At 41.1% G+C, this 26,826-nt stretch overlaps 1 protein-coding gene across 1 annotated transcript in view; it reads left to right on the top strand.

Annotated features, from left to right (window-relative positions):
• The window catches only part of trps1 (trichorhinophalangeal syndrome I), a 92,672-nt gene that overhangs the window by 20,927 nt on the left and 44,919 nt on the right, over positions 1-26,826 (top strand). The window contains exons 2-8 of the mRNA XM_034233734.1: positions 4,451-5,149; positions 5,502-5,617; positions 9,739-10,351; positions 10,685-10,899; positions 11,342-11,552; positions 12,046-12,280; positions 17,881-18,664. Coding sequence (XP_034089625.1) covers positions 4,451-5,149; positions 5,502-5,617; positions 9,739-10,351; positions 10,685-10,899; positions 11,342-11,552; positions 12,046-12,280; positions 17,881-18,664 — 2,873 coding nt within the window. The remainder of the gene's footprint in view (positions 1-4,450; positions 5,150-5,501; positions 5,618-9,738; positions 10,352-10,684; positions 10,900-11,341; positions 11,553-12,045; positions 12,281-17,880; positions 18,665-26,826) is intronic.

The following is a 26,826-nucleotide window of genomic DNA, read 5'->3' as shown; positions in this document are numbered from 1 at the left end:
GAATCTGTGTAATTTATTCAGTGTGCCATTTGGCCCGGACAGCTTGCCCCCACATGTCCACACATTCTTACTCACCACCGTTCACTTTATACAAAATTCAATTAAAAGATGACCTTTTGGAAATAAATATTGTATTAGTTCAATTGAACCAGGAAGCTTCACAGTGGGTTTCAGATGCAACCAGCTGACCATGACACACAAACCCATCCTGATACTACGGACAGAATACTCCCAAAATGTGCTCAAATGTGTTCAAAGGTTGTTTTTTTTCTGGAGTAACTTTGAAGGATGAGAATAGGATGTATATCAAAAGCATTGTGCTGTAACGTTTACTCACTTTGGAGATTAGGGAAAGTTTTAAAGTAGATATTATAATAGTGGTACCTTTTGGGGATGCTTATTAGTATGTCGAGCTCATCTGCTTTTTGCTTCCTGCCTTTTTTCTATCCTTTGCTCCAATTTCTATCAGAAATGTCTTTCAGACAATCTCTCTTTTTTGCTTTTTAAATGAAGAAAGAATATTCTCTTTACTGTCTCCTCCTCTTGAAGCTCGTGTCCTCCTTCCATTTACCATCTTTGCTTTTCATTTGAATTAAACATCCTTACCTTCTTCCTCCCTTTTCCCTTCTATCCTCTGGTAAACATACCATCTCCTCAGTGTATCTACCTTTTAAATCAACTAACATTGAATCACATGGACAGAGATGGCAGCACAAGAACAAGTAAGGACACAGGAAATGTAGACACAAAGATTTGAGACAATAATAAGAAGAGACAGAATGACGCAGATTGAAAAAAAGAAAGAAAAGCTTGAGAGAGATCTCTCTGTGTAACGAGACCTTGCCTTCAGCGTTATTTCTTCATATGTTGCACATTAATCCTTTGTTTATGAAAGATAGAGATGCCAACTATAGCTGTCCCACGGGAAAGGGAAGAGCAGAGCTATCTGAAGGCAGCAGAAATATGTGACTGTGTGAAGACAGGGTATCAAACCCATCCATTACACTGACTCCATAATATGCATTTAGAGAATCAGCTTGGAGTCACTGGATGATGGCAGTTGAAATGTACGGGTAATCTATTTCTTCCATTAGTGAGATCTAACTTTGGCTCTGAATGAAAAAGGCTTTCTTTGATTTCTCATGAGTTATATTAATTTTAGTGTTCTTCTGTGATAATCCTGAACGCATGATGTGGTTGTATCAGCGTTGCATAACATTCACACAACTCCAATGTTACATGAAACACAAAGACCCTTTTTTATTGCATGGCAAATGATGGTAGATGTTTACCATCAATTTTCCTTTATGGTGATTACTCATTTGATAGAGAATTAAAGCCCACTATTTTTTTTTGTATCCTATTTGTTGGATTGATGTATCATACAATTATGTCCAAAACATTTTTGTTACAGCTTTTTAATATTATACTTTTTTCCCTTATTTTTTACAAGTTATGGAAACTGAGTATCAGTGAGGTTTTTATTTTAGTTTTGGTTGTTTTCGTATCTTGTTGGAGGGATTAATTGCAGTGCAACTAATTTACCAAACGGCAATAAATAACCTTTTAACAGATAACACTCCAAAATGGTTCCCTTACCTTGTTCAGATATCTGACTGACAGAAACATCCCACTCCCCTCAGTTACTCCTGCAGTGGATGTCTTGAGGTGATTATTGGCAATTTCAGATAAAAGCCTCACTTGCATCGGGACTAATTGTACTTGATGGAAATGATTAACTGTCACATTTATCCTCTCTGTGGTGTTGAGGCCATTGTGGTGTATAGGGTCTAATTGTAGCTAGTAGCAGTAGTTGTTATGTGGTATGTTGTGGTGGGTTATACCTAATTGTAGTTGATAGTAATGGTTCCAGTCTGTGTATACAGCCTGAAGCAGACAAAGGCTGTACTGCGACACACACACACACACACACACACACACACACACACACACACACACACATCCAGAGACAGGCACATATGGCACAGTCTTTTAACACACACCTCTTCCTCTTGCCGACATCCTGGAGCGCAGCAGACATATGCAAATGTACTTGTGATGCCAATGTCAATAAATGATAGAAGGCAATGTCACTCTTACTAATTCCCTTCCTGTTCTGTTAACTAAAATAGTTCATCGTGTTGTGATTAACGCTTCGATGAAACTTTTTGAGTCATCACTGAAATCATAGGGGGCCGATGGAAACACAGTTAGGTCAGTCGGGGCTTCTTAGGTCGGGATTTCGCCTTCATTGCTTTACCACAACGATCTGTAGTTTTCCACTGTGTGTGTGTATGAGTGAATGATGAATTCTGACTGGGTGTGGTGAACATCAGATGAGATTTTCCTATGCTCCCTGCTCACACACACACACACACGCACACGCACACACACACAGTGCCAGGGCTGGTCTAGGCGTGGGCCCTTTCAGACATAAATTGCTTTATTTTAATAGTTGTATGGTAGAGAAAGAAGGAAAGAGAGAAAATGGTAAAATACTATAAAGGCTATAGAGAAAATTGGATTCAACAAAGAAAGCACTGCTCTTTCTCTCTGTGTGTTTTATTTTCTCTTTTTCTTCCTAATTCACTGGATTACATTACAGGGTTTTTAAATCAGGGTCCTTTCAATATGTTTATGTCCATCTCCATATGTTTGTTTGGGGTTATGTGATTATCTGTTTCAACTACATTCCCTTGTACTTCTCTTTCTTTAGAAGTGTGAGTGTTTTGATTCCGATGTGCTCTGACTGTTTGCAGTCTGCTATCAGTAAAGGACAGCAAGCATTTATCTCTCACACTAACACAGAGGCCCCCTCATGTTGTATTGATCTAAAAGTGATCAGTTGTTGGCGTCTATCAGGCATGTGTTGGGTTTCAATGTTTATTACAACACCCACACAAACAAACACACCCACACATTCACTCGGACACACACACACACACACGCACACACAGCACCAGGTCAATGGGTTGACTGGGATTAACACTGAATATGAACTGAATTACAACAAATAAACATGCTTACACACACACACACACACACACACACACACACACACACACACACACACACACACACACACACAGCACCAGCCTATGGGTCAATGGGTTGACTGGGATTACCACTGAATATGAACTGAATTACCACAAATAAACATGCTTGCTCTCACACACACACACACACACACACACACACACACACACACACACACTCGCGTGCAGTATCTCTCTGTCATGACTCTGTTGTGAACAGAACGACCACAATTGTTCTCTTTTCAAAGAAAAGGAACATTATGGTTTAACATAAAACACATGGTTAGTTATTTGATGGCTTTGTATAGTGATTATAAGGGAGGGGAGGGACAGTGGGGGAAGAGGGGGGAGATGGCAGCAACAAAAAAAAACATTTTAATGATGAAATTATTGTCGCAGTTATTCTGACATGTGAAAGAGGGCACTAGAGAATTTTAAATAACGGACTGAAACGCAAGGTAAATGCATTTGTAAGTGCTTTTTTTTGCTTAAAGAAGTATTTTACACTGATTATAATGGTGGTGATGGGTTGATGTAGAGAAAATCTGAGTAATGGGATTTAAAATGAGAGAGAAATCAGACAAAAGAAGAATAAAGACGAGCTGGGAAAATGAAGGACAGGAGGTGACGCAGGAGAGATGAGAAAATGAACATTTTGGGAGCCAGAAAATGAATGAAAGGCAGAGATGCAGGAAAGAAAGAGACATGTTGAGTGCTGGAGGGGATGAATTGCAGTCTGCCGCCTCGTTCATCCATCTTTCTGATATTGGGTGTGGGGTTTGATGTGGTTGTCTGTTGGCCTCTCTCCCCGTCTCGCTCTCATCTCCCTGTCTCCCCCATTTCTGCCTCACCCTCTATCCACCACCCCTCCCTCTCCGTCCCTCTGATATGGTTTGCATTTTGATGTGGTCATGTGTTGAAGATTCTCACGGATGGTTTCCATAACGATAAAAAGATTCACTCCCTGGTTTAAGCGCGGGATAAAAAGGCAAAAAGGTTGCACTTAAGGATGCGACAAAAATCCCCACACACCCCCCTGTAAAAATGTCTCACAGCTGAGATGTTTCTGATTTGCCGGGACTGTTTTTCTTTGACGAGGTTTGTGGTTGAGGATTGTCACAGATTTTAGCATTCACAGAAGTTTGTAAATTGAATCAAAGCTGTTCTGTACACATACATCATTGTCAAAAAACTGTATTTGCTTGCGTTTGTGTCTGTACTCCATATTATATTTTCGGAGTCGTGCAGACACCTTGGATCTCTTAGTTTCTTGATTTAAAGGGATTATGAAAATCTGCTCGATATTTTCATCTCAAGCAGAACTTGTATTCATAAACAATGCATAGTCTTTATGCTTCAGTCAATGCCAACAAAACATAAAACTGACTTTGTTTCTGTCTCTTTTCATTTTTCAGAGATGGTGAGGAAGAAGAATCCCCCTATCCGGAGTGTGGGAGGTGAGGAGGAGGAGGAGGAGGAAGAAGAGGGGAGGAGGCCAGCAGGAGAAGAGGAAGAGGAAGGAGAGGAAGAGGGGAGAGTAGGAGCGGAGGCCGAACGAATAAACCGACCCTCCGAACCAGAGTCCTCCGATCGGATCAGAAGAGATCAGGAGGAAGAGGAGGGGGAGAGCGAGTGCGTGTCCTCGTCCGTCTCTCCTTCATCCGTCGGCGAGCCCTACAGCAATGAAGAGAGAGGGGGGAGGAGGAGAAGGGGGGGGGGGAGAGCCAGAAAGGCGGGAGCGGCACTGACTGACAGACCCGAGAGCCAGTCGGAGGCTGATGATGGTGAGAAGGGGGTAGATGAGGGGGAGAGGAGCGACAGAGACGGAGGGGAGGCCGACCATCTCTCCGCTCCCCACCTCCTTCTCCCCAGACAGGAAGGAGAGGAGGAGTCGACAACCGGCACCCCTCCGCTGTCCTCCAGCCCCTCGCCCAAACTCCAGGACTTCAAGTGCAACGTGTGCGGTTACGGTTACTATGGCAACGACCCCGCTGACCTGGTGAAGCACTTTAGGAAGTATCACCTGGGTCTGCACAACCGCACACGGCAGGATGCTGCCCTCGACACACACATCCTGGCCCTCCACAACATGGCCCCCCAACACACACCTCTAGGTAACTCCAGCTCTACGTCTTCACTTGAGTTGCTTTTTATCCATGGTGTTTTATATTTGCAGCTCTTATATCCATATTTGCATGAAATAGCTGTAAATATATAAACATTCTGGATACACTGCTGGATCAAGTTTTCTTAAATTGTAGGGGAACGTTTTATTTATTTAGATTTTGTCAAGGTGTTTTTTCAGTATGCTCCGATTGCAGTTGTCTTCAACAATAACTTGTTGATCTAAAGTTTTCCTTCTTCCCAGAAATCAGACATATCCTGACATTTGTGTGTCTCTGGCAGTCTGACCCCTCTCTGTTTATCTTCTACACCTCTGACCCCTGCTTGTGTTTCTGCTCCCAGATATACAGGCAGGACAGGGCCAGAGGATCCAAGCCAAAGAGTTGGGGAAGACCAGACCAGATGTGCACATTCAACAGCACAGGGCTGTTATGATGAATGGCACATATGACATACAGGTAAGCACTCCACACAGTCAAAAGCACAAATAAATAGATTTAAAATGTGTGATGTTGCACACCTTTTTTTCCCCCCACTCGCACTAAAAATGCATGCGTACCATTAACACAAAGCAAGCAGAAATAGAGCCACCTCCACAATAAGTAACAAGAACAATCTAAGTAAAAAGAAAAGTGATAACAAAAAACCATAGAGGAAATTACTTATTAAAAATGGCTCAACTGTTCTTGTTTGGCATTGAATTAACTGGAAAGAGGGTAAAGCAGTCAACGGATGGAATTTAGACTAGCTTGTTGAGTAAAATCCTTGTTCTCCTCAGTCCAATAAAAATCCTGAATTATAAGAAAAGTGTACAGTTGGGGCATTTGCTTTACGTTGATTTAGTTTAATATATCTATATGTTCTTCTGTGTGAGGACCATGTTCTATGCTTACAGTGGCTGCAAACAATGTGTGGTCATTTCATTAAAGTTCACTTTCAAAACATACCAAACGGACATTCAATTCAAAAGATAAGATACCACTGGTGTCATAGCAACAGAGATGGATCCATAAATATATATCCATTAGTGATAGTGACCAGCTTTGAAAAACACAGAAAGATCTACAGCTTTAGATACAATGCAGTACTAATGCATCTGTTTAACATCTTTGCATCTGCTTTTCATTATTTTCAAAAAAATGCCTTCCGTTCTGTGACAGAACAATTCAGAATATGTAGTATTCCTCTCATTGATATCAAAGTTACTTGGACTGTTTCTACTTGTGTTTGAGCAATACCCAACTTTTAAAAGACATTGCAATAACACTCACATTGCTGCATGATATAGTTTGACATACTGTATTAGAAAACCTTAAAGAACTCGGTATGGGTTAGAAACTTTGATCCAAAACACTTGACACATTGATTGAGTTAACAATTCACGATAAGCATTTCTTGTAATAAATTTGTGAATCTGAGCCCATAACTGAACTGGGTAATTTATTGGGTCGAGCAATCTGCAACAGATTTGTAACAGAGTGTGTGTGATTTGGACAGAGAGGCATTGTGGTGCACGTTATAAAGTTTTATGGACTGACAGATGGATAGACAGACACAGAAAGGTAGGAAAATAGCGCACCTGGCAACGGGCTGCACAGACATGTACATCCGTGCTCCGGCACACACACTCTAATACACACAGGTTCACAGTCTGCTTCACAATTCACTTAGAGGCAATGCATTTGTACATACACAAGCACCGTATTCATCATAGTGTTTTAAATGATGGCTAATAAATGCATATCCTGCGCTAATCCCTCATATTCAGGACTCAATTTGTAAAGAATTTTAACAAGGACCGGTATCCGTTGGGAGCTGCTTAGCAGGATAATGACAGGAATTCATACTTCCTTCAAGAGAAATGTCTTTCATATATTAAAAGATGATTTAATTTGTACGTTGTTATATAATACTCCATCAGAGCACATTCAAAAGTCAAATTAAATTCACACCTGCAGTCTGGACAAAACAGATCTGACAATCAATGTGTGGATACATGCATGGCTTCAATGATTTAGTCCTTTTTATGTTTACTAAACATTAAAATCAATAGTTGTTATTGTAGTCAATACAGCCTCAGACACAGTACATTTTAGATGTATGTATTTATATTCTATCAAACTCGCTCTAATTTACACTGATGCTACTTTTTAAACACATATATTGAACATCATGCTTTATATAATCACTTTAATGACAGTAGTTATAATGTAATTGTTTTGAAAGGCAGCAGAATGGGTGGTTTTCTGTTAGCTGAATAACTGGAAGTGTCAGACAGGCCTTTATCAGGTCATCGTGCGTAAATGAGATGGTCAGAATGAGACATTGAGTTGCTCTAATGTAGCAGGAAAATGTATCTACCCTCAGAGATTGTAGAATTACCCAAAGCATTTTTTGGCCTCATCGAATTGAATGAATGTGTTTACTTACCGAGTTGATTTCATGTTCTGTACATATATTGCAGCCTCATAATTGTTTTCCATGATTTTGGAGGTTATAATATCCCATTTCCCATCAGCTAATAAGCCATTTCACATATAACTTCCCAAATAACCATAAAATAGAATTTGCCTCAGACTTAAAAATTGCGTCAACGTTAAGGACGTTACAGTTGCGTGAACAGTAGGGTTTTGTCTGAAGAATTTAAACAAGATGATCTAACAAACGTGCGTGCCTATGTGTTTATGTGTGCACGTATAATGTATAAGGAATAGTCATGGAGTTTCATTTCACTTAAAGAAGTCTGTAATGGCAGTAAGTCACGTAATGGACGCAGATACACACAGCAGTCAAGCACACACACGCACAAATTCAGAAATAGAAAATCCAGTGGGCTTAAGTCGTCATTATGAAGTGAAAGTATAAGAAAAAAAACGAATGAAAGGGGTCTCTATTCTCTCCATCTCTCGCTTGCTTTTTCTCTCTCCCGCCCACGTTTGGAAAATTCCATGTTGTCATTTGCTAAGGCGAGATGCCCTGTCAACCAATGACATTGCGGGAAAGGAGACTGGGAGGAGAGGGATATGGGAGAGAAGGAAAGAGAGATGGAGGAGGAAAGGTTAAAAGAGAGTGGAAGAGACAGACAGAAAGGCTTTGAAACCAGTACTTATAATCGACTGTAAGGCAGTGTAATGAAACAGCTGTCAGACACGTTTAACTTTCTTTTTCTATCTCTGTTCTCCAGTAGTCTCTCTCATCATTTGTCTTTGTCTTTCCTTCACCTTCTCCCTCTTTTCTTTGCCCACTACTTCTTACTCCACCTCTCTGTTCCTCGACTTTTTTTTCAACGTATCTTTGTTTCTCTCTATATCCTTCCCTCTCCCTCTCATGTTCCCCTTTGTGTCTTTCTGTCCAGTCTGGCTTGCTATAATGACTTGATGTTTGGCTGTTCACTAATTGCCAAGGCAGGGTCTGTGGGACATGATGATTGGATGATTGCTTTTATGAGATCACACACAGTAATAACTCTCATTTAGCCTTCTGAATGTATTCCCTTAATAAAGCTGAAATGTTCAAACATACATTAAGCAATACTTATTTTGCTCTTTTCGTCGCATGATCTAAAAAAAAAAAAATCCTCGCCATCTTACTCTGTCTTTAGTGCCTTTCTTTTTATCTACATACTTTAATTACTGTATTCTGGAGCTCAGGCAATAACTGTTAGTTATTATTATTTCCTGCTCATGCTCCTTGTCCATAAAAAAACAGTGAGAGTTTAAATAATCAGGTTTTAAATGTGAAAAGGGAGAAAGAATAATTACCTCATTGTTATTTTTCAGATGAGTACAAATGATGACCTGGATGGCAAGAACAAATGAATAATAGAAGATTCATTTTGAAAGTACATTAATGTTTCAGAGTTCATAATGAAGAGCATGAAAAGAAAGTGTACGCAATAATGTAATAAAGATAATAACCAAAACGACATTTGCACTTGAAGTATCAAGCTTAATGAAAAAAAATGATATAACCATATGTCCTAGCTCACCTAAAATTAAGCTTACCGGTTGCATTTTGTTCTTGCCAAACCTCCATTGAAAGACTGCCAATAGTCAGCATTAAATCAAAGAACTGTAAAGATACAAATCCATATACTAAAGTCTTACGTCTAATGTCAGTGTAAGACTCGCCAGCATGCCTGCTCACCAGTATAGTCAGCAGCACAATATAATCTCCTACAGTCAAGGGGCTAACCTAATAAAAAACAGACGGGTGTCAGGTTGCTCGCTCAGTAATGCAAAATCTTGGCCTGATACTTTGGATACTACAGTAGAGCCTGATAGATTTGTTATTGGTCAGTTGGTTTGAGCAGCCTTTAATTATTTAGTGACATGTAGAAAATGATGGATTACCTTTGTTGTGAGCTCATTTCACATGTCTCTCAAAAATATACTGCCCAGGATTTAGAAATTACATTGATGAATGTATTATTTGGTGGTAATGGCGGTGTTGCCAAGTCATGTTTCTTTTACTTCACCCATATCTTTTTGAAATTCAAGTTGTATGTCTGTAGGATAAATATGATTTTTATCCAGATGTTACAGTTTTCTTTGTCCTTCTTTTTTCTGCCTGTCAACAGGTGACGCTAGGTGGCACGCTAATTGGGATTGGCCGAAAGACCTCTGACTGCCAGGGGAACACAAAGTACTTTCGCTGCAAGTTCTGCAACTTCACCTACATGGGCAGTAATTCCTTAGAACTTGAACAACATTTTGTGTCCTCGCATCCAAACAAAGTTAAAACTCCGCCAACCACTCCCCTGCTGGCCTCCAATAACCTGCCAACGCACGACAACCAGGGGAAGGGGAGGAGTCAAATCTTGGATGGAGCCGAGCGAGTCGCAGTGAGAGCGGAAGACGATTCCTTGGCCGGGTACTACATCCCAGTCAGGGCGTGTTCTGATTCGTCCAGCTGGACAGGGGAGCCGGGTCACGATGCTGTGCAGACGTATTATTGGTGTAAATTCTGTAGCTGGAGTTGTGAGTGGTCAGGAGGCTCAGAGAAGCTGTTGGAGCACTATGAACAAAGACACAGAATGAGCATGGGAGGGACGATGAGCCCCAGTAACTCTAGCCCTGGGGGGGTGGAGAGAGAGAGGGACAGAGGAGGGAGGAGAGAAGGAGGAGAGAGAGGCCACGTGTCCTCCAAAAGCCGCAAAGATCTATCATCCAACCCTTCCGGCACGAGCCAAGGTAATGAAACATGAGAAAGTGAAATGTGGTTGTAAATTGCTTCACGTGTTTTTCAGTAGAAAATGTCTACATTAATGGAGAATAAGATTAATGATCATGTGTAAGAAATAGCAGTCTGATGATTGTTAATTTTTATGATGCTCTTCCTCAAGACTGACTTGTAGTTACAGTATTTGCTGTTAGAAGTACTACAATAACACTTGACCCTTGCTTTTTATTGATTGTAGTGCTTGACACGACTTGCCTCTCCTTGTTTCACAAATTCCTCACTCTTGTTTTTCTACCCAAACACAGTTTTATTTAACAGACCTTTGCTCTGTTTTCTGCTCCTAGGAGACCCAAACAGCAGTGATTCAGAAGCAGTCGTGACCAGTTATAACTGTCAGTTGTGTGATTTCCGGTACTCTATGGCCCACAGTGCTGATGTGATCGTAGTAGCACCGTTACTACTGCACTACCAGCACAATCACTCCATCCACCGCTGCTGCATTCAGCACTGCATGTACTGTCCACAGGGCCTCTGTCAGCCCCAGAAGCACCTAGGGGAGGTGAGATTAATCAAATATTCAAATGTTTATTTGCTCGGTGTATTGGTGTTTGCTTGGCAATTAGAATTGAGCTGTTCTGTAAGCACAAGAAAATAAACTGTAATATATGAACAAGTGTAAAAGTTAATTGTTCCAATTTGCAGCCTGGTTAAAATTCCCCCTATCCACCTACACACACTCCACACCCTCCTTTGTGCCAGCTGCCAAACGAGGGCTGCTGCAGCTGTTAAAAATACAAAAAGGATGGTTAACAGCCAAAATTGGGGGTGGCATCATTCAGTTAATGACACTGGTCCCCTCTGACATCTACTGTGTAAAAAATACACAATCCCATCACAACAAGAGTAAACATAGTCAAAATTCACCTTGTGCACAGTTTTCTCAGTCACTAAAACATGCAAAGATCCATGCTACTTCTCACTAAACATTGTGTCATCAATAGGTGTCTCACCCCTTTGCCTGTCGGAAACCCACCTGCCCTAAGTGCTGCTCCAAGTTTTCTACGTCCACCAAGCAGCAGGACAGCGTGGGATCAAAACCTGCCACCTCCACCTCCCCCAGCATGACCCCTCCTTATCCTCGGGGTGACTCTGGTGTGATTTCAGGATCAAGTTCTCACCTCTCTAACCCTGCACATCCTGTCGTCACACAAGGTATTCAAAGGCATACATTATCGGGCAGGTTTTGTCTTTTTTTGCAAGTCAATAGGCAAGGCAAGTTTATTTATATAGCACCTTTCAACACAAGGCAATTCAAAGTGCTTTACAAAAATGAAAGACGTTAAGAGCATTAAGAAACATATTATAAAATGGCATTTAAAAACACTAATTTAAAAGCACAGATAATACAACATGAATAACAAAGGTACATGAATAAAAGTTACAGTGCAGTGTGAGATACACACATCTGACATGTTTAGGTCTGACTCTCAATCATTGCTAACTTTGAGCAGAAATAGTTTTATTTGACCTCACTTTCTTTCTACTTTCTTTTTGAACTTATCCTTTAGTTATTTCAAGTGTTTCATGCTAAACGAATCCCCCTTTGGACAATTCTAATCTGCAACCCAATATTCTGAAAATTCCACCAATAGAATCATCATCCTCATCTTTTTTCTCTTGGGTCCTGTTTTTTTTTTTTATCCAGGTGTCACCCACTTGTGTGATCAGTGTGCGTTTGCCACCACCGACATCGACGTGTTGCTCCAGCACTACGAGAGCTGCCACACCCTGATCAACCTGAAGGGGGCATCCCCACATGTCAAGGCTGAAGAAGATGTCGGGGGCGACAAGGAAGGGGGGAGAGGAGAAGAGAAGGAGTACTCTTGTACAAAGTGTCACTTTATCACAGAAGTGGAAGAAGAGATTTTCAGACACTACAGGTAAGAGACATGGGATTGGAAAACATAAATATAATACTATTATTGGTATTTTATATAATTCCAAATGATGTTTTTCCCCCCAGGTTTTACTCATAGATATTCACAGATTTGTTGTTTTTCAGTATTTTACTATATCTATACTGAGTTGAGATACCAATTTTTGATTGGTCTCCAGATCTATAATAGTTTTGTTTCTGTTTGCAGTATTTCAGCCTGTGATTTATGACATTGCCTTTTGTCAGTGCTAGAATCGTGTACATTTCAAACACTGACAGTTTGAAACGTATCAGAAGTTGAAAATGAGCCTCTCACTTTCTGTTCACCAGAAGATCAGCACCAGGTTCCCTTACCGGCTGAGCTACTATGGCTTAATCTAATCTTGGAATCAACTCTGTGACATGAAACTCTGAAAATCCATCACTTCCGATTTAGCACTGCTCCTGTATAAACGCCAGACTGGATATGGACAGTTTTCTTTAAGCATAAAAATTGATGCAGCAGAACCGGAGATTTCTTTTTTTATTCCACACATTCTTCCCTTCCAGAACCTGCTGCCTACATTACGCACAATGCAACTTGACGCTATATTTCAGTCAGAGATTAGGTCGGGTTATAATAGCAGCAGGAAATGTAGCCTAGAGCAGCTAGCCTCAAGCACAGAAGAAGAGCAGGTACAGAGGCCAGATATATTTTCCCTTTTCAATTTGTGTGTTTTAGTTTTCCCCAAGTGATGCAATTAAATTGCATGCAGCTCCCTCTGGAGCCACAACAGGCTTTATACAACTTGTTTTACTTCTGCAGTAATACTCCCCAAGACATGTATACAGACTTTGATTTGTAAAATAGGTGTTATCTTATATTTATGACTGCAACTGGTACTTTTACTGACTATCCTTCCTGGAGCATCTTTGTCTAAAGAGGATCATCCTGTCAGTGTACAACCAAAAAACTAAAGATTGTTTGAACCCGTTTTATTTTTCATATGATGCTCACTTGCTCAGCAGTAAAACTCTGTCTTTTGATTGTATGTGTCTAACGGTAAATAAGTCAGAAACTCAGTTTCACAGACTTTTAAAAGCCTGACAAGGTCACACCAGACTCCAGAGCCAATGTGTTGCCCACACTCACACACATGAGTTTACGGTGTCATAGCCAGCAAATGATAGAGAAGGCTATGAGTTGGGTTGGGAAAAAGAGAGAGGGGTGGAGTGGGAAAGTAGGGACAGGATACAGACTGTGAGGCTGAAAGGGTGTGAGACTGACCGTTGAGCGGCCCAGACCAAGCAAGGAGGCAGAGGCAGAATGTCCAAAAATATAACCCGACGTGGGCATTTATTAAAATCATGTGCACAAAGTTCACAGCCTCAATCCTGCTGTTCTCCTTGCACACATCCTGCTGCCACAAGGATCTCACACACCCTACCAGCTTCTCAACAGACAGGGAAACAGAGCCTAAATACACACACTCTAATCAGCACAACAAGACACAGGTGAGGGGGGAGGAGACAACACAGGACACCAGGTGCACACAATCATCAGCCACAGACAACATATTATTTGCACCCTGATTACTCAACCGCTGTCATCCTTACACCAGCAATGCATAACTCCTCTCGGCGCTCTCGCAAACTCCCCTATCTTTCCAGGCGGAGCCGAGGACCCGACCAGCACCTGCCAGACAACGTTCCAATAAATACGGTTTAATCAGTTAAAAGATACTACCTCAATAATTAGTATGAATTATGTGCAAATATGTAATGTCAACTGTACTGTGCAATCACGCTAATAAAGTGCAATATTACCCGGCCTGAAGCCGTCAGTCCATAGTGACGAAGTTACCTTCGTCACAAAGGGAAATCAGGATTGTGTGAAATCTTTTTGACTAAGTATTGATTTAGATTGCAGATCTGAATTGCTTCTTGATATAGGCTCATAAACAGAGTCATATACACAAGTTCTTGCTTTCTGGCACACACATAAACACACACAAAAAATGAGTCTGACAGAACCATCTAATACAGATTTCTGCTGCAAATCAATGAAGGATTTAAGCGTTTGATTCATTTCATGGTGAGAGCAGAGAAAAGAAGAAGATGGAGAGTGAAGGAAAAGAGTTACAGACAGACAGGGAAGAAAGAAAGACGATATATTGTATGAGGCAAGGAGAAAGAAAGACAAAAAAACCAAGGGTGAAAGTGAGAGAAAGGCGACAAAGCGAGAGGCAGAATGGGAGAGTGTGGAGGGGATTCAACAGTCCACTCACGTCCTTAACAAAATCTTAGCTCTGAATCTCTGAGTTAAAATCAAATAAAACTGAAATAAAGCCAAAAAGCCAGTTTCTCACCACCAGTAAAAATCACCTGAACACTAAAGGATTCCAAGACCAAATTTCAGACAACAAAATGCAGGATTTAATTTTAGGGCCTGAGGTGTCGGGGGAGAGAAGTTACCATGTGAAGCAAACTAATCATTCTCCCTTTCAACGTCTACACACAAACACCCTCACTGAGGTACTGAAGTGTGTAAGGTACAGACACAAACCCACACAAACACATGCACTTTCCTGTGATAGTTTAGAATATTTGGGCTTCAAAACATTATTACACTTTCTAAACTCTTTTTAAAAACGTTTGGTATTGAATAAATACTGCCTTGCTCTCACTATAATTACTAGCACTTGGTGTGTGTTGTATGTGTGTAGATGTGGCACATGCAGGTGTGTGCTGACCTCAGAGACGTGACACTAAAAAAACACTTGTTATTTGAGAAATGTAGTAAATGCTGACCTATTAGATTGTCAACTTAAGATGCACATACAAAAGCAAAACATGTGCAGGGTTGTCGCTACCATATTAAATGACGTTTGGTTAGCTTTTGTGAGCAGATTAAAAGCCTAAACGAATCAAATATGAAACTATGTTTTTATCTATATTAACAAGTTGAGTGTGAGCTATCATAAACGACATATTCCACTACTACAAAAAGAACATTTAGGAGAGAATTTTGTACCCGACATACACTAGCATTAGCATTAATTCCGAAAAAACATGTTATTTAAGGACAGTTTAAAACTGTATAAGTAATGCTTTTAGAGTCTTTCTTAATTTGTTTGATGTTCTGTTGCAAATGTTCCTAGGACATCATTTAATTGAATGTATGTACGAACACATGGTGGTTGACAGTTTTCAGAGTAAAGGAGGATTGGATCATAACTTATGTGGAATGGATGATTTGTTTATATATCTATATATATTATTTGTATTATTTATCATGTGTGTGTGAGAGGGAGTACCAGCGGAAGGGCATGCATATGTAGTGTGTGGGCGCATGTGTATGGTGATGACAAACAGAGAGGCCACTGTGTCTTTGTTCAGCATCTGGAGACATTTAAGTCCATTAGGTACAAGGTGTACTTTACTCACACACACATTTCTACAAATACCTTGACTAGGTTGATCTTATCAAGATGCTTTTTAAAGCCTCAACTTGAATCTGTCATTACCTAGGAAGTTTGTTTTCTTCAGCAACTGGATAAAGGGCAACATAGGGACAAAACAGTAACTAATGTATACAGAGAAACTGAGGCAACAGAAAAAGGCACAGCACTGCATTTATTTTAAACGTATACATTTCATTGATTGAACCTACAAAAAATATGTCGGCCAGAACTGTTAGACACCCTCTACAGTGGCCTTGAAGTTCATTTGCATTACTACATTTAAGCGGCCACTAAAAGGCCAGTGTTTGGTTTGTCTGTTCTGGGCTGATAGACATGTAGCTGATTATTTATTAATGAAAAAACTAAAATTATATATATATATATATAATTTTCCATTTTTGCCAACAGATCCTCTCCTAAAATACACACTGGTCCTTTAAAGTTTCATTTCAGTCAGACAACTCACGTGTTTCTTTAACATGTTTATTAGAAGCTGCATATAGTTGAGTTTGGCGTCTAGGCTCGGGCCTCATCACTCCATATACATAGCACGATGATTAATAATAATAATAATAATAAATGATATTTATATAGCGCCTTTCAAGGGACCCAAGGTCGCTGACTTAAATAACTAACCCCCGAGCCTACAGGTGGAAGCTGGGGTGGTGGTGGGGCAGGCAAGCAGCAGCGACGTAGAGTAGCTTCAGCAATAGCAGCAGCAGCAAGCAATGCATAGAGAGAAATCTGGCAGGTTAAATAGAGCGGCATATTAAGGAGACTCTGTTTGGTTGGTTGTAGAGTGACAAGGGGCGTTATGTATGAATGCAGCATAAGTGCTCGAGTTGACTGCCTGAACTAGCTCGCAGGCTTCGCCCCATTAATCTGTTTTCCTGCATGGAGAATTGTTTTGGCAGATTCTCATGACGAATCCATATGCATGAGCAGGGCTGGAACAGAAAAATGACAATTTCATAGTCCTTAGATGTTTGGAATGACATATTTTGAATGATTATATTCCAGTATTATAAAACACTCCCATAGCAGGATGGCAAGTAATGAGAAGTCACTGTTCAGAAAAACTCAAGCGAAGACAACAGTAGTGTCGAGCAAATTGCTGCTTTGGATGAGATGTGAGTTAAATAAGTGGAGAAATGTTCATCCTACTTTGAGTCAAACATGCACACGTGACTTGTTTGCATAACAATGCTCCAAATGGACTCCTACTTCTCTCTAAACAACAATAATAAGGACATGTTGGAATTTTTTTTGTTCAAAGTGTACTTTCAGCATAATCGATAAATTCGACAGTGAATACATTTGATTATATTAGTAGACACAAAATATAAAATGGTATTGTACTATAAGTATGTATATGTGTGTGTGTGTGTATACAGTATATATACACTCACAAATGTGTATATGTATATTTGACAGGTTTTACTTTTTACCTATAAGCCCTGAAAATATAGAAGCTGCCCATAATGTGCCCACCTACAGACGCCACATGCGGGAGTCCAAGTTCTTGTTATCGATGGTCCATTGATTATTCTCTTGGCCCGCACAGGAAGCATCAAAACAGTTTTTTGAGCCAGGAAAAACCCTGATGTTGTGCATCAAGTGTATAGCTGTTCAGTCAGAGCCTTGCTAACAGGAAGTGATGGTGGTTTGTTGATGGGTGATTCATTTCTTCTCATTCAGATTCATTTACATTCATCAGTTTTGTCCTAATTCATAGTGATATAGTGGAACACTGAGTCACTTTTTGGCCGCAGCTCTGTGAAACTACCTGAGTGGTTGGAGGAAAGTGGAATTGTTTTCGTCCAAATGTGATCGATTGCAAACATTTTTGGAATGTCTTTCATATACAGCGCATTAAAAGCTATTGGAATGCTTTTTACAATTATAATCGATTGAAAGGTCAGACAAAATAATGTAGTTAAATGTTAATTCATTTGTGAAGTAACAATAACATGTTACTGTGATGACTTCTCACTCACTGTTGAATTAAAGATAACTCATAATAACTAAATCTATTTTTCAACTGTTGAAAAACCTACAAAAACACAATTTATGTATATACTTAGGGTGGAATTATGCTGATCTGAATTTAAGTTTGTATTTATTTGTTCATCATTCACTCAGCTTTTCTCTCTCTCTGCAGGCGTGTCCACGCGTGTAGCCGTTGTCGACGCTGTGATTTCACGGCTCCTGATTCGTCAGCCCTCCTCGACCATTTTAACTCAGCCCACTGCCATGACTCCTCTCCCTCGTCATTGACTTCCTTACCCACCTCACTCACGCCTTCGTTAACACTCCTAGCCAATGGCTGCTCAGCTCCCTCTACCTTAGCCATTAAAGAGGAAAGCAAGGGGGATCTTCGCCTCCTTTACTCCCTTGCACCACCTGAGGGACGATTGGCCGAAGGAGGCCGAGAAGAGGCAGGACGGGTGGTAAAAAGTGAGGGAGGTGAGGAGAAAGAAAGAGAGCGGGAGAAAGGCTGGGTGCTTGGGGAGACGAGAGGACTGGGAGAGAGAGGAGGTGAGCAGGCCCACGGGTTACTCTGGGTGCCTAAGGAGCGAATGAGACCTGACAGAGGAGCAGGAGGTGGGAGCCCCTCTCTTTTCTCCTCCCCCCTCTCACTGTCATTTGTTTCAGCCAATCATGAGGCTTCGCAGCAGAAAAGAGGCGTGACTTCGCCTAGCATGGTTTACCTGGGAGACACCAAGTCATTTTTGGGAGATACCAAGTCACTTTTGGGAGATGCCAGGCTGTATGGAGGAGGAAGGCCAGGAGGAGCCACTGCAGGTGCAGGTGGAGGGGAGAAACAGAGCCGGATGCACCCACAGTTCACAGGGGGAGGAGGTGGAGGAGGAGGAGGAGGGAGTGGAGGAGGAGGACAGGAGAAGGGAGGAGCCGCTAAAGAGGAGTCCCAATCCCTTCTACGGGTAAGTCAGAAAAAGTGCCCACCCTCTACTTCTCTCATTCTTAACATCTCTCTGTTTCACATTCACCTCATTCTCTCCTTCAGCCAAATCGTTCTCCTTTGTCTCATTTACACCCTGGTTTAAGCTTTGAGCTCTGACTCCCTGAAAGAAGTCCTTTGTAGCTAGATCTCTAAAGCCAGATCCTACCTGCTGAGAGCATTAGCTGTCAACGTGCTTCTATTAATAGGCCTTCATCTTCGTTTCCTTTGAATCAGATGTGAGGATTAGACTTCATGCTGGGAACAGCTACAATGAGATCTCTAATTCTTCCCTCATATTTAAAGCACTTGTGCAGATCGGCAAGCTAAGTGTGTAGGAGCGCCCCCACATTCTTGCGCTTGTTCATATCACATCTGAGCTTTTGTCCATGTGCGTATGATCCACTGACATCATTTCCTTTCCCATATGTTGAATCCAACGTTTGTAAAATTAGAACATACATACTCACAACATAGAGTAACTTTCTTGTTGCTCCAGCAACGGGGAGGCAAATTGACAGTTCCCATGGTTACCACCTGTCAGTCAGTTTCCTCCTCCTACTTAGCAGCCCACAATGCGTTTCTCTTCACAGTGATGTCATGGACTGGTAGGAACAGACTGTGGTTTGCCAGCGCCACAGAGCTTATTGGCTATGATCACATTAGATCAGAATAGACTGAAGTGTGTGTGTGTGTGTGTGTGTGTGTGTGTGTGTGTGTGTGTGTGTGTGTGTGTGTGTGTGTGTGTGTGTGTGTGTGTGTGTGTGTGTGTGTGTGTGTGTGTGTGTGTGTGTGTGTGTGTGTGTGTGTGTGTGTGTGTGTGTGTGTGTGTGTGTGTGTGTGTGTGTGTGTGTGTACCTGGGTGAGTGGTGGTATTGAGTTTAACAGTAGTGTTTGTGGTGTGTGTATATGTCAGTGTGTGAGGACTGTATGACTTATTTGTACAAGTTGTGGGTAGGTCCTGTGTGTGTTTTTGTGCATGTGTGTGTGTTAGGTGTTGGCAGTAACTTGGCAGACTGGACTGGGTGGGGCAGCAAGAGGTTTACTCATTATCATGGGTGGGGCAGTGTGTGTCTGTCAGAGAGCGAGAGAGAGTGAGACAGAGGGAGAGACTGCATGCGTGAGAGAGAAAGGGGACGAAACATTTGATGAAGAGAAGAAGATTGGAAGAAGGGCTCAACAGAATTTGAGGATTTGATTGAGGTTATCAAATACATTTTCAATTGCCATACATTTTTTACATTATCACCCCAAAAAATATTGCGTTTAAACGGAATGAATAGACAAGCAAAAAAAAGGCCGCACAGAATTCAAAAGTTGATTCAGAACTTCAATGTCATGAATGAAGCTTCATGGTTGGTGGGCGTTTTTGTCCATATCAAGAATATCCTTACTCTAGCTCCATACACATGAGGTTAACATGGATCTTCTCATCTGACGGTGGGAATCAAAGTAAAGTCATGTATTTCACAATCTAACAGTGCCTTTATTCTTCTGTACCAGCTTTTTCCAAACTCTTCATTGAGACTATATGACATTTACAGTGAGAAGAAATAGTCCAACCAAAATGTTTTTAAGGAGTTGCGCTGCAATTAAATGGGAATTTGAACATTTCCCCAGAATTCAGATACCAATATTTTCTTATCTCTGGAAACTCTAGGGTTGCCTCTAAAATTCAAAGTATATTTATGTCAGTTCAAACAATGTATGGCTGCATATTGAGTTTGTAATGGTAGACCCATGTCCGCCAGGGTCCATGTAGACTGTATGTATCGAAACGATTTGTGTTTAGTGAGACAGGTTGTGAGTTTTTGAAGGTAGGGAGAATAAAGAGAGACAGGGAGGAAAGAAAAACTATTTAATAATTCATTATAGATGCTACACATGAATTATTACTTAAATTGCCTCATTATATATTACCTTTGCTTAGGGATGCATATCGTTGAGTTTTTTACGATACCGATACCACTGAACGATACCGATACTCAACCGATACATATCGTGATACTTTGAAAATGTATCATCCCACAATTACTCCCATGAAGCGCTTTACGATATAGTTAACATGTCAAATTAATATTAAATTCAATTGTGGGACTTCTTGGACCTTTTAGTACTGAACAAACAATGACAAATACATAACAAATATGAAGAAAACCGATTATGGAATATCTTTTATAACACCCGCCATCAGGTGTGCCGCGTGAATAGCACATCTTGTCAATGCAAACAGACCGTTATAATTAATGTTAAACCTGAGATTCGACTATAGAACAAATAAATAATAGAATAAAGGTCATGAGATCTCAGCATTGCACAAACAAACAAATCTCATCTTTAAAATCAACATTTGCCTTCACTGGTGAGAGAAAACAAATCCCATCAGTTCATTTGTGGGACTTTTACCTTTCTAGTATTGAACAAACAATGAAAAATATGAAGAAAAACGATTATGCAATCTAATTTATAACACCCGCCATCACGGGCCATGGACTCACTTTTAAAATTAAATTAAAAAAATTACTTTTTAAAGTATCGAAATCGGATCTGATTTCGGTACGGTATACCGTAGCCACCAGTAACCGGTATTTCGGTAATACCGGATACCGGTATGCATCCCTACCTTTTCTACTATATTTCTCCCTCTCCCCCCTCACTTGACAATATTTATTCTCAGTTTCCATGGCATGAGCTGACACATCTGAAACGTGTATAAAACCACACACGCACACAGGCTGAGGTTGAATCATCACTGGGAAGGGTAAGGGAGGGGCACTAATGCAAAGGATCATCCAAAACAGCTTAGTACACACACACACACACACACACACACACACACACACACACACACACCTAAGAACACACATAGCACACACACAGACTTTTGCTCCAATTCAAAATGCAGCCTTTGACGCAACAGGGCTGAGTCTGAATTACAAAAGGTAAATCCGCCCAAAATACAAATTGACTCTTTTTAAATGGCAAGTGAGAAGCAGAGAGGGAGCAGGAGAGAGGGCTGAAGGAAGAGCAATGATGGAGGGAATGGGTTAGTAGGGATGGAGCGAAGGATTAAAAGAAGACAAAAACCAGAAACAAAAGGCCCAAGTGATATTTCATCCAAACACTTAGGTTGTGAGTGTGTGTGTGTTGTTCTTATGTGCTTGTGTGTGTGCGGTTTTGCACTTGTGTGTGTCTTCAGAATCTTCACTTGTTTTTTTCTTTTCTCCTTGGCATCGACCCATCCCTCCCTTTTTTTCTTTTCATTATTTTTATTTTATTTTCTTTATTTCTCTCAAAGGACAACTCACCTGATACACAGTGATCGACACAGCTCACACACACACACACACACACACACACACACACACACACACACACACACACACACTCAGTGAGCACAATCTGAATTATTAGTATTCTCACATAGGAGGCGTTTTGCTTTGTAGAGAGGAGAGCATATTTTCTTTTGGAAGGCCTGATCTCTAATTCCTGCCCAGTGTTACCGTTGAGACATTGCACTGCAATAGGCTTTGTATTCATACAGATTTATTACATTGAGAAAAAAATGTTCTGATGTTTTGACTGACTGTATGAGGCAAGGATGGAAAGCATATTAGGGTTGGAGAAGAAATAAAAGTAAAAGCTTGGTTAACATTTCAGTTTATAAATGGAATGAGGCAGACTTTGAGTAATGGTGGTTTTTCGAGTTAAGTAGGGCTGAGAAAGGTCTGCCTGTGAGCCAAACATATGTGAACGCATGTGAAGATATCCAAACATATGTGAATCGACCCAAAACTTAGATCATCTAATAAATTCCAGACTGCGTTTTCAAAGGGAATTCCAGCTCAAGGACAGCAAAGCAGAGTAGATAAATGGACCCGAGCAGGGAGATGAGATGAGCATGCGACCTTACAAACACAATCTAATTGTGTTCATCTTATGTGGTAATAATGCAATACTGAAATGTGAACCTTTGGGGGTTTTAAAAGTCCCATGCGTGACATTCAATTCTGTTTGAGTAGAGAGACAGACCGAGAAAATAGAGAGACAAACTGAGAGAGATAAACGGGAATGTGTGCTTTCAGCAGATCAGAGAAGAGTTTCATTAAAGTTTCTCTCGTTTACATTTGTGCCCGACGGAGCTAATTATGTTTAAGAAGACACACACAACACACAGTCTCACACGCAGCTTTATTTCCATAAAGTTCTCATTACTTTGTGTTCTATTTCCTTTCTCCCCCCTTTCTGTAAATTGATGCGTGTCAGTGTACATGTGCATCTGCGCTGCTGTGTGTTCCACTTCTCTCTGTGTGTGTGTGTGTGTGTGTGTGTGTGTGTGTGTGTGTGTGTGTGTGTGTGTGTGTGTGTGTGTGTGTGTGTGTGTGTGTGTGTGTGTGTGTGTGTGTGTGTGTGTGTGTGTGTGTGTGTGTGTGTGTGTGTGTGTGTGTGCGCGCGCGTTGTAAGGAAATTAAAGCATGAATCGAATGTATTTTCCGTGCTTTTAATTAAAAATCACTTTATATCCGCTACAGGAAATTAGTGTGTCAAAAATAGATGGGAAAAATCGGGTGTATAACTTCGTTCCTTAGCTGAACTGTTATTTTGAATTTATTTTGCACTTACTAAAACACTCATAAGAGCATCCCTTCAAATTGCCTATAATGTATTTTATACAGTTTATTATGTGGACCTTATATATAGACCTTTGTTACTTTTTGATGCAATGTCAAATGTCCCACACAGTACAGATTAATTCAAAGGATTTAGTTAACAAATGTTTGTATGTTTTGATATGTGTCGATTTGACCTTTAGATAATTCCATAATGCCTACAGTTTGAGTGCCGTCTATTCACCGCGAGTGTCCTTTTTGGCCTTGTTTGCTTCATGTCTTTATTTGCTGATGTTGAAGATGTGCCTTAGACAGACAACACTACAGGCAAGGTAAATGCCACTGAAGGCTATTGACTGCTTCAGCAGCCTTTAAAAAATAAATACAGCAGTATGGTTAAGAGCAGTCTGAACTCATACAGTAGACTTGCAGACATCCCTCTAACTGGAGCTGGTAGATGAGGATGCTCTTCTGTAGTTATTCTCCTACTGTATACACAGTCCCTTATGGAAAACCTGAAAATTGCTTTATTTTTGGTGTGTGTATGACGGAAAAAGGGGAAGATGTACTGATATTTGCTACCACTCTCTCCCCCCCCCACACACACACACACACACTCTCTCAGACAGAGTTTTCTGTTCTAGGCCGTTCAGTTTATTTGTGTAGCAGTCACATTTCCCATCAGGACACAGACTCAAATAAACACAGCCATGCTGGAAGGAGTGTGTGTGTGTGTGTGTGTGTGTGTGTGTGTGTGTGTGTGTGTGTGTGTGTGTGTGTGTGTGTGTGTGTGTGTGTGTGTGTGTGTGTGTGTGTGTGTGTGTGTGTGTGTGTGTGTGTGTGTGTGTGTGTGTGTGTGTGTGTGTGTGTGTGTGTGTGTGTTGACCAGAGCGTGGCTTTACGCAATGTGACAGTCCACAGCAGTCTCATTGTCTGCTAGGAACATTACAATTGGCTTGAAAAGCAAATTACACCATTTTCACCACATTTGGAACCATTTTGACTATTCCACACATGCCACGCTTACCAATATATTGCATCTGACAACATGTGTAGTGGGAAGGTGACAGCCTGGCGTTTTTGGCTCACACCAATCAAATAGTAGCTTATTTTCTTGAATATTTCTTGGCTCATGTTTGGATGTTAATCCTCCTATTTAGGGTCCTTTGAATTGTAAGATTGACTGATTCCAACATGGGTTTGAAAGAGCATAAGGGCGCATTCACACCAGCCTTTTATAGTCCGGTTGAATCGAACCCTGGTGCGGTTCATTTGGGTCGGTGTGAACACAGTCCGAGACCTATTAAGTGAACTAAACAACCGGACTCTGATCCGCTAAAATAGGTGGTCTCGGAACGCTTGCTTGCGAACTCTGGAGCGGTTCATTGCTGGTGTGAACGCAGTCCGCACCAAAACATAGGAAGCGTAGTATTTACGTGTCACAAGAACGCGGGTGTCTTCATTTCTTTAGTGAAAGAGTGAAGCAGAATGAAGTGTTGAACAGTGTTGTGTAAAGTAAAAACAACTATCAAACTAAAAACTATACATAAAAGTCAGAGCCACCTGCCGTCGGTGAAACCCCCTCCTTACTGCAGAAAGTCTCTCATTATATGCGTTATAATGTTTTGTATCGCACGATGACTGATTATATCATATGCGCGGGCCGCTAGTGTCTGTTGATCTCCAGATTAACAGCAGCATGAGAATAACCTGCCGATGCTCCATGGCGGAGGCTCCGGTAGAAATTGCCGGGTTTTGCGTTTTTACCCTCTCAATGTCTGACCAATTGTTGAACAGCATTTCCGAGCACACGACTTGTGTTTAAAGTTTATAGTCCGTTTGAGTTTTGCCTGTGTGAATGCAAACCGAACCTTCTGAAAAATGAAACAATGTAACAAACTGTTGTCTGGTGCGCATGAGATAAGCGGACTATTAGGTGTGAATGCACCCTAAAAGTCAAGTGTTCCTTCCCAACCTGCTTGGGAAACATGACTTTTTTACCAAGTCACACTACTTCCAAAAGTTTAAATTCAGTCATCAGTCATAAAAAGTACTCTACATTGACTTAAAAACCCAGGATTTGTCAGTGTGGTTTTTAGTCACTCGGATGAAAGCTCAGGCTCAATCCGCTTGATCAGTACCTCCTCTTCTGAAGTGTCCTTGAGCAAAACATTGAAACATTATTGCTCCAGGACTGATGCCGGGTAGCTGACCTAGAACATTGACCTTCCTGTGGAAGGGACGCAGCAAGATGAGGAATTCTCCTTTCTTGGATCCGTGCAGTATTAGAAGAGACTTTCCTGTGATTGCCTAACGTTTACTGGCACTCAGTAAATTGCCCCATTTCTGACAAACTGCACCAGTCTGGCACCAAAGAAGGAAAAACCATTAAAAGTATTGCACTAGCCTTACATTGGTTGCGATTATCCAAGCATCTTGAACTGAAATGCATTTACAGAAAATACAGTGGTTTATATCTCGTAATGTGTTATGATTAGTTTGACTTGAGCCTAACATGCCATCTATTCAGATGTCTTCTCTTCCCAGTGAGTGCTTCATTGGTTCAGACACATGTCGCTTACACACACAGCCTTTTGATTGGTTAAACTGGTCCGCCGTGACACAGATGTTCCACCCTTCCCGCCAGTGAACCAACCAGGTGTTTTTCATCATGTCGACATGGCAACGGTAAAACACAGTGGTTATTTTGGCTCCTAGCTGTAATTTAGACGTTTACATCAATTACTGTTACAATCATCTTACACACACACTACTGGAAGTCTGTGTGTGTGTGTGTGTGTGTGTGTGTCCGTGTGTGTGTATATGTGTGTGTTCTTTTTATATTTCTCAGTGTTTTTCTGCCATGGCTTGCACACCCAGTCCCTTGGTGCTTGTATGTTTCTCTCTGTCTGTGTAATTTGGGAGCAATTCACTACGGTGTGTGTGTGTGTGTGTGTGTGTGTGTGTGTGTGTGTGCATGTGTGCGCGTGTGTGTGTGCATGTGTGCGCATGCATGCAGTAAAGCATATGCATGTCTGTTCACACATGGAACCAATATTGAGGCCAGATGATAATTTTGCTACAACAAGACCTCTACACGCAATGCTTGCCAGACACACACACACACACAAATGTAATGGGTACACCTTTCTGGCAGCACTTGTGTAATTAGGAAGCTGATTGGTTAGATTAAATGTCCATCTGACCCCTGACCAATAGTTAATTTGAAATCTCTGCTTGCCTTCCCCTCTCCTCTGTCTCCTGGCTCCCCCTTCCCCTCCTCAGCTCTTCTTTTAATCTGAGGTTCCTTCACACAATCAGGCCTTGCTTTGATAATAGTGACTGATGTAATTTGACAACCGGGAGAAAAGGGGCTGGAGAAAAGGGGCTGGAGAAAATGAGCGGCTTCCAGTAAATGACTGAAAGCAGATTGGTAAATGACTACAAATGACTGTTTTCCAGTTCATATCATAGACTGTATATATAAATGGACGTAGGGTCCGTGACGTCACCCATAGGATTCTGCAGAGTTGCC

Source organism: Gymnodraco acuticeps, unplaced genomic scaffold (assembly GCF_902827175.1).
Source record: "Gymnodraco acuticeps unplaced genomic scaffold, fGymAcu1.1, whole genome shotgun sequence".
NCBI lineage: Eukaryota > Metazoa > Chordata > Actinopteri > Perciformes > Bathydraconidae > Gymnodraco > Gymnodraco acuticeps.
This window is presented reverse-complemented; position numbering and strand designations above follow the sequence as displayed.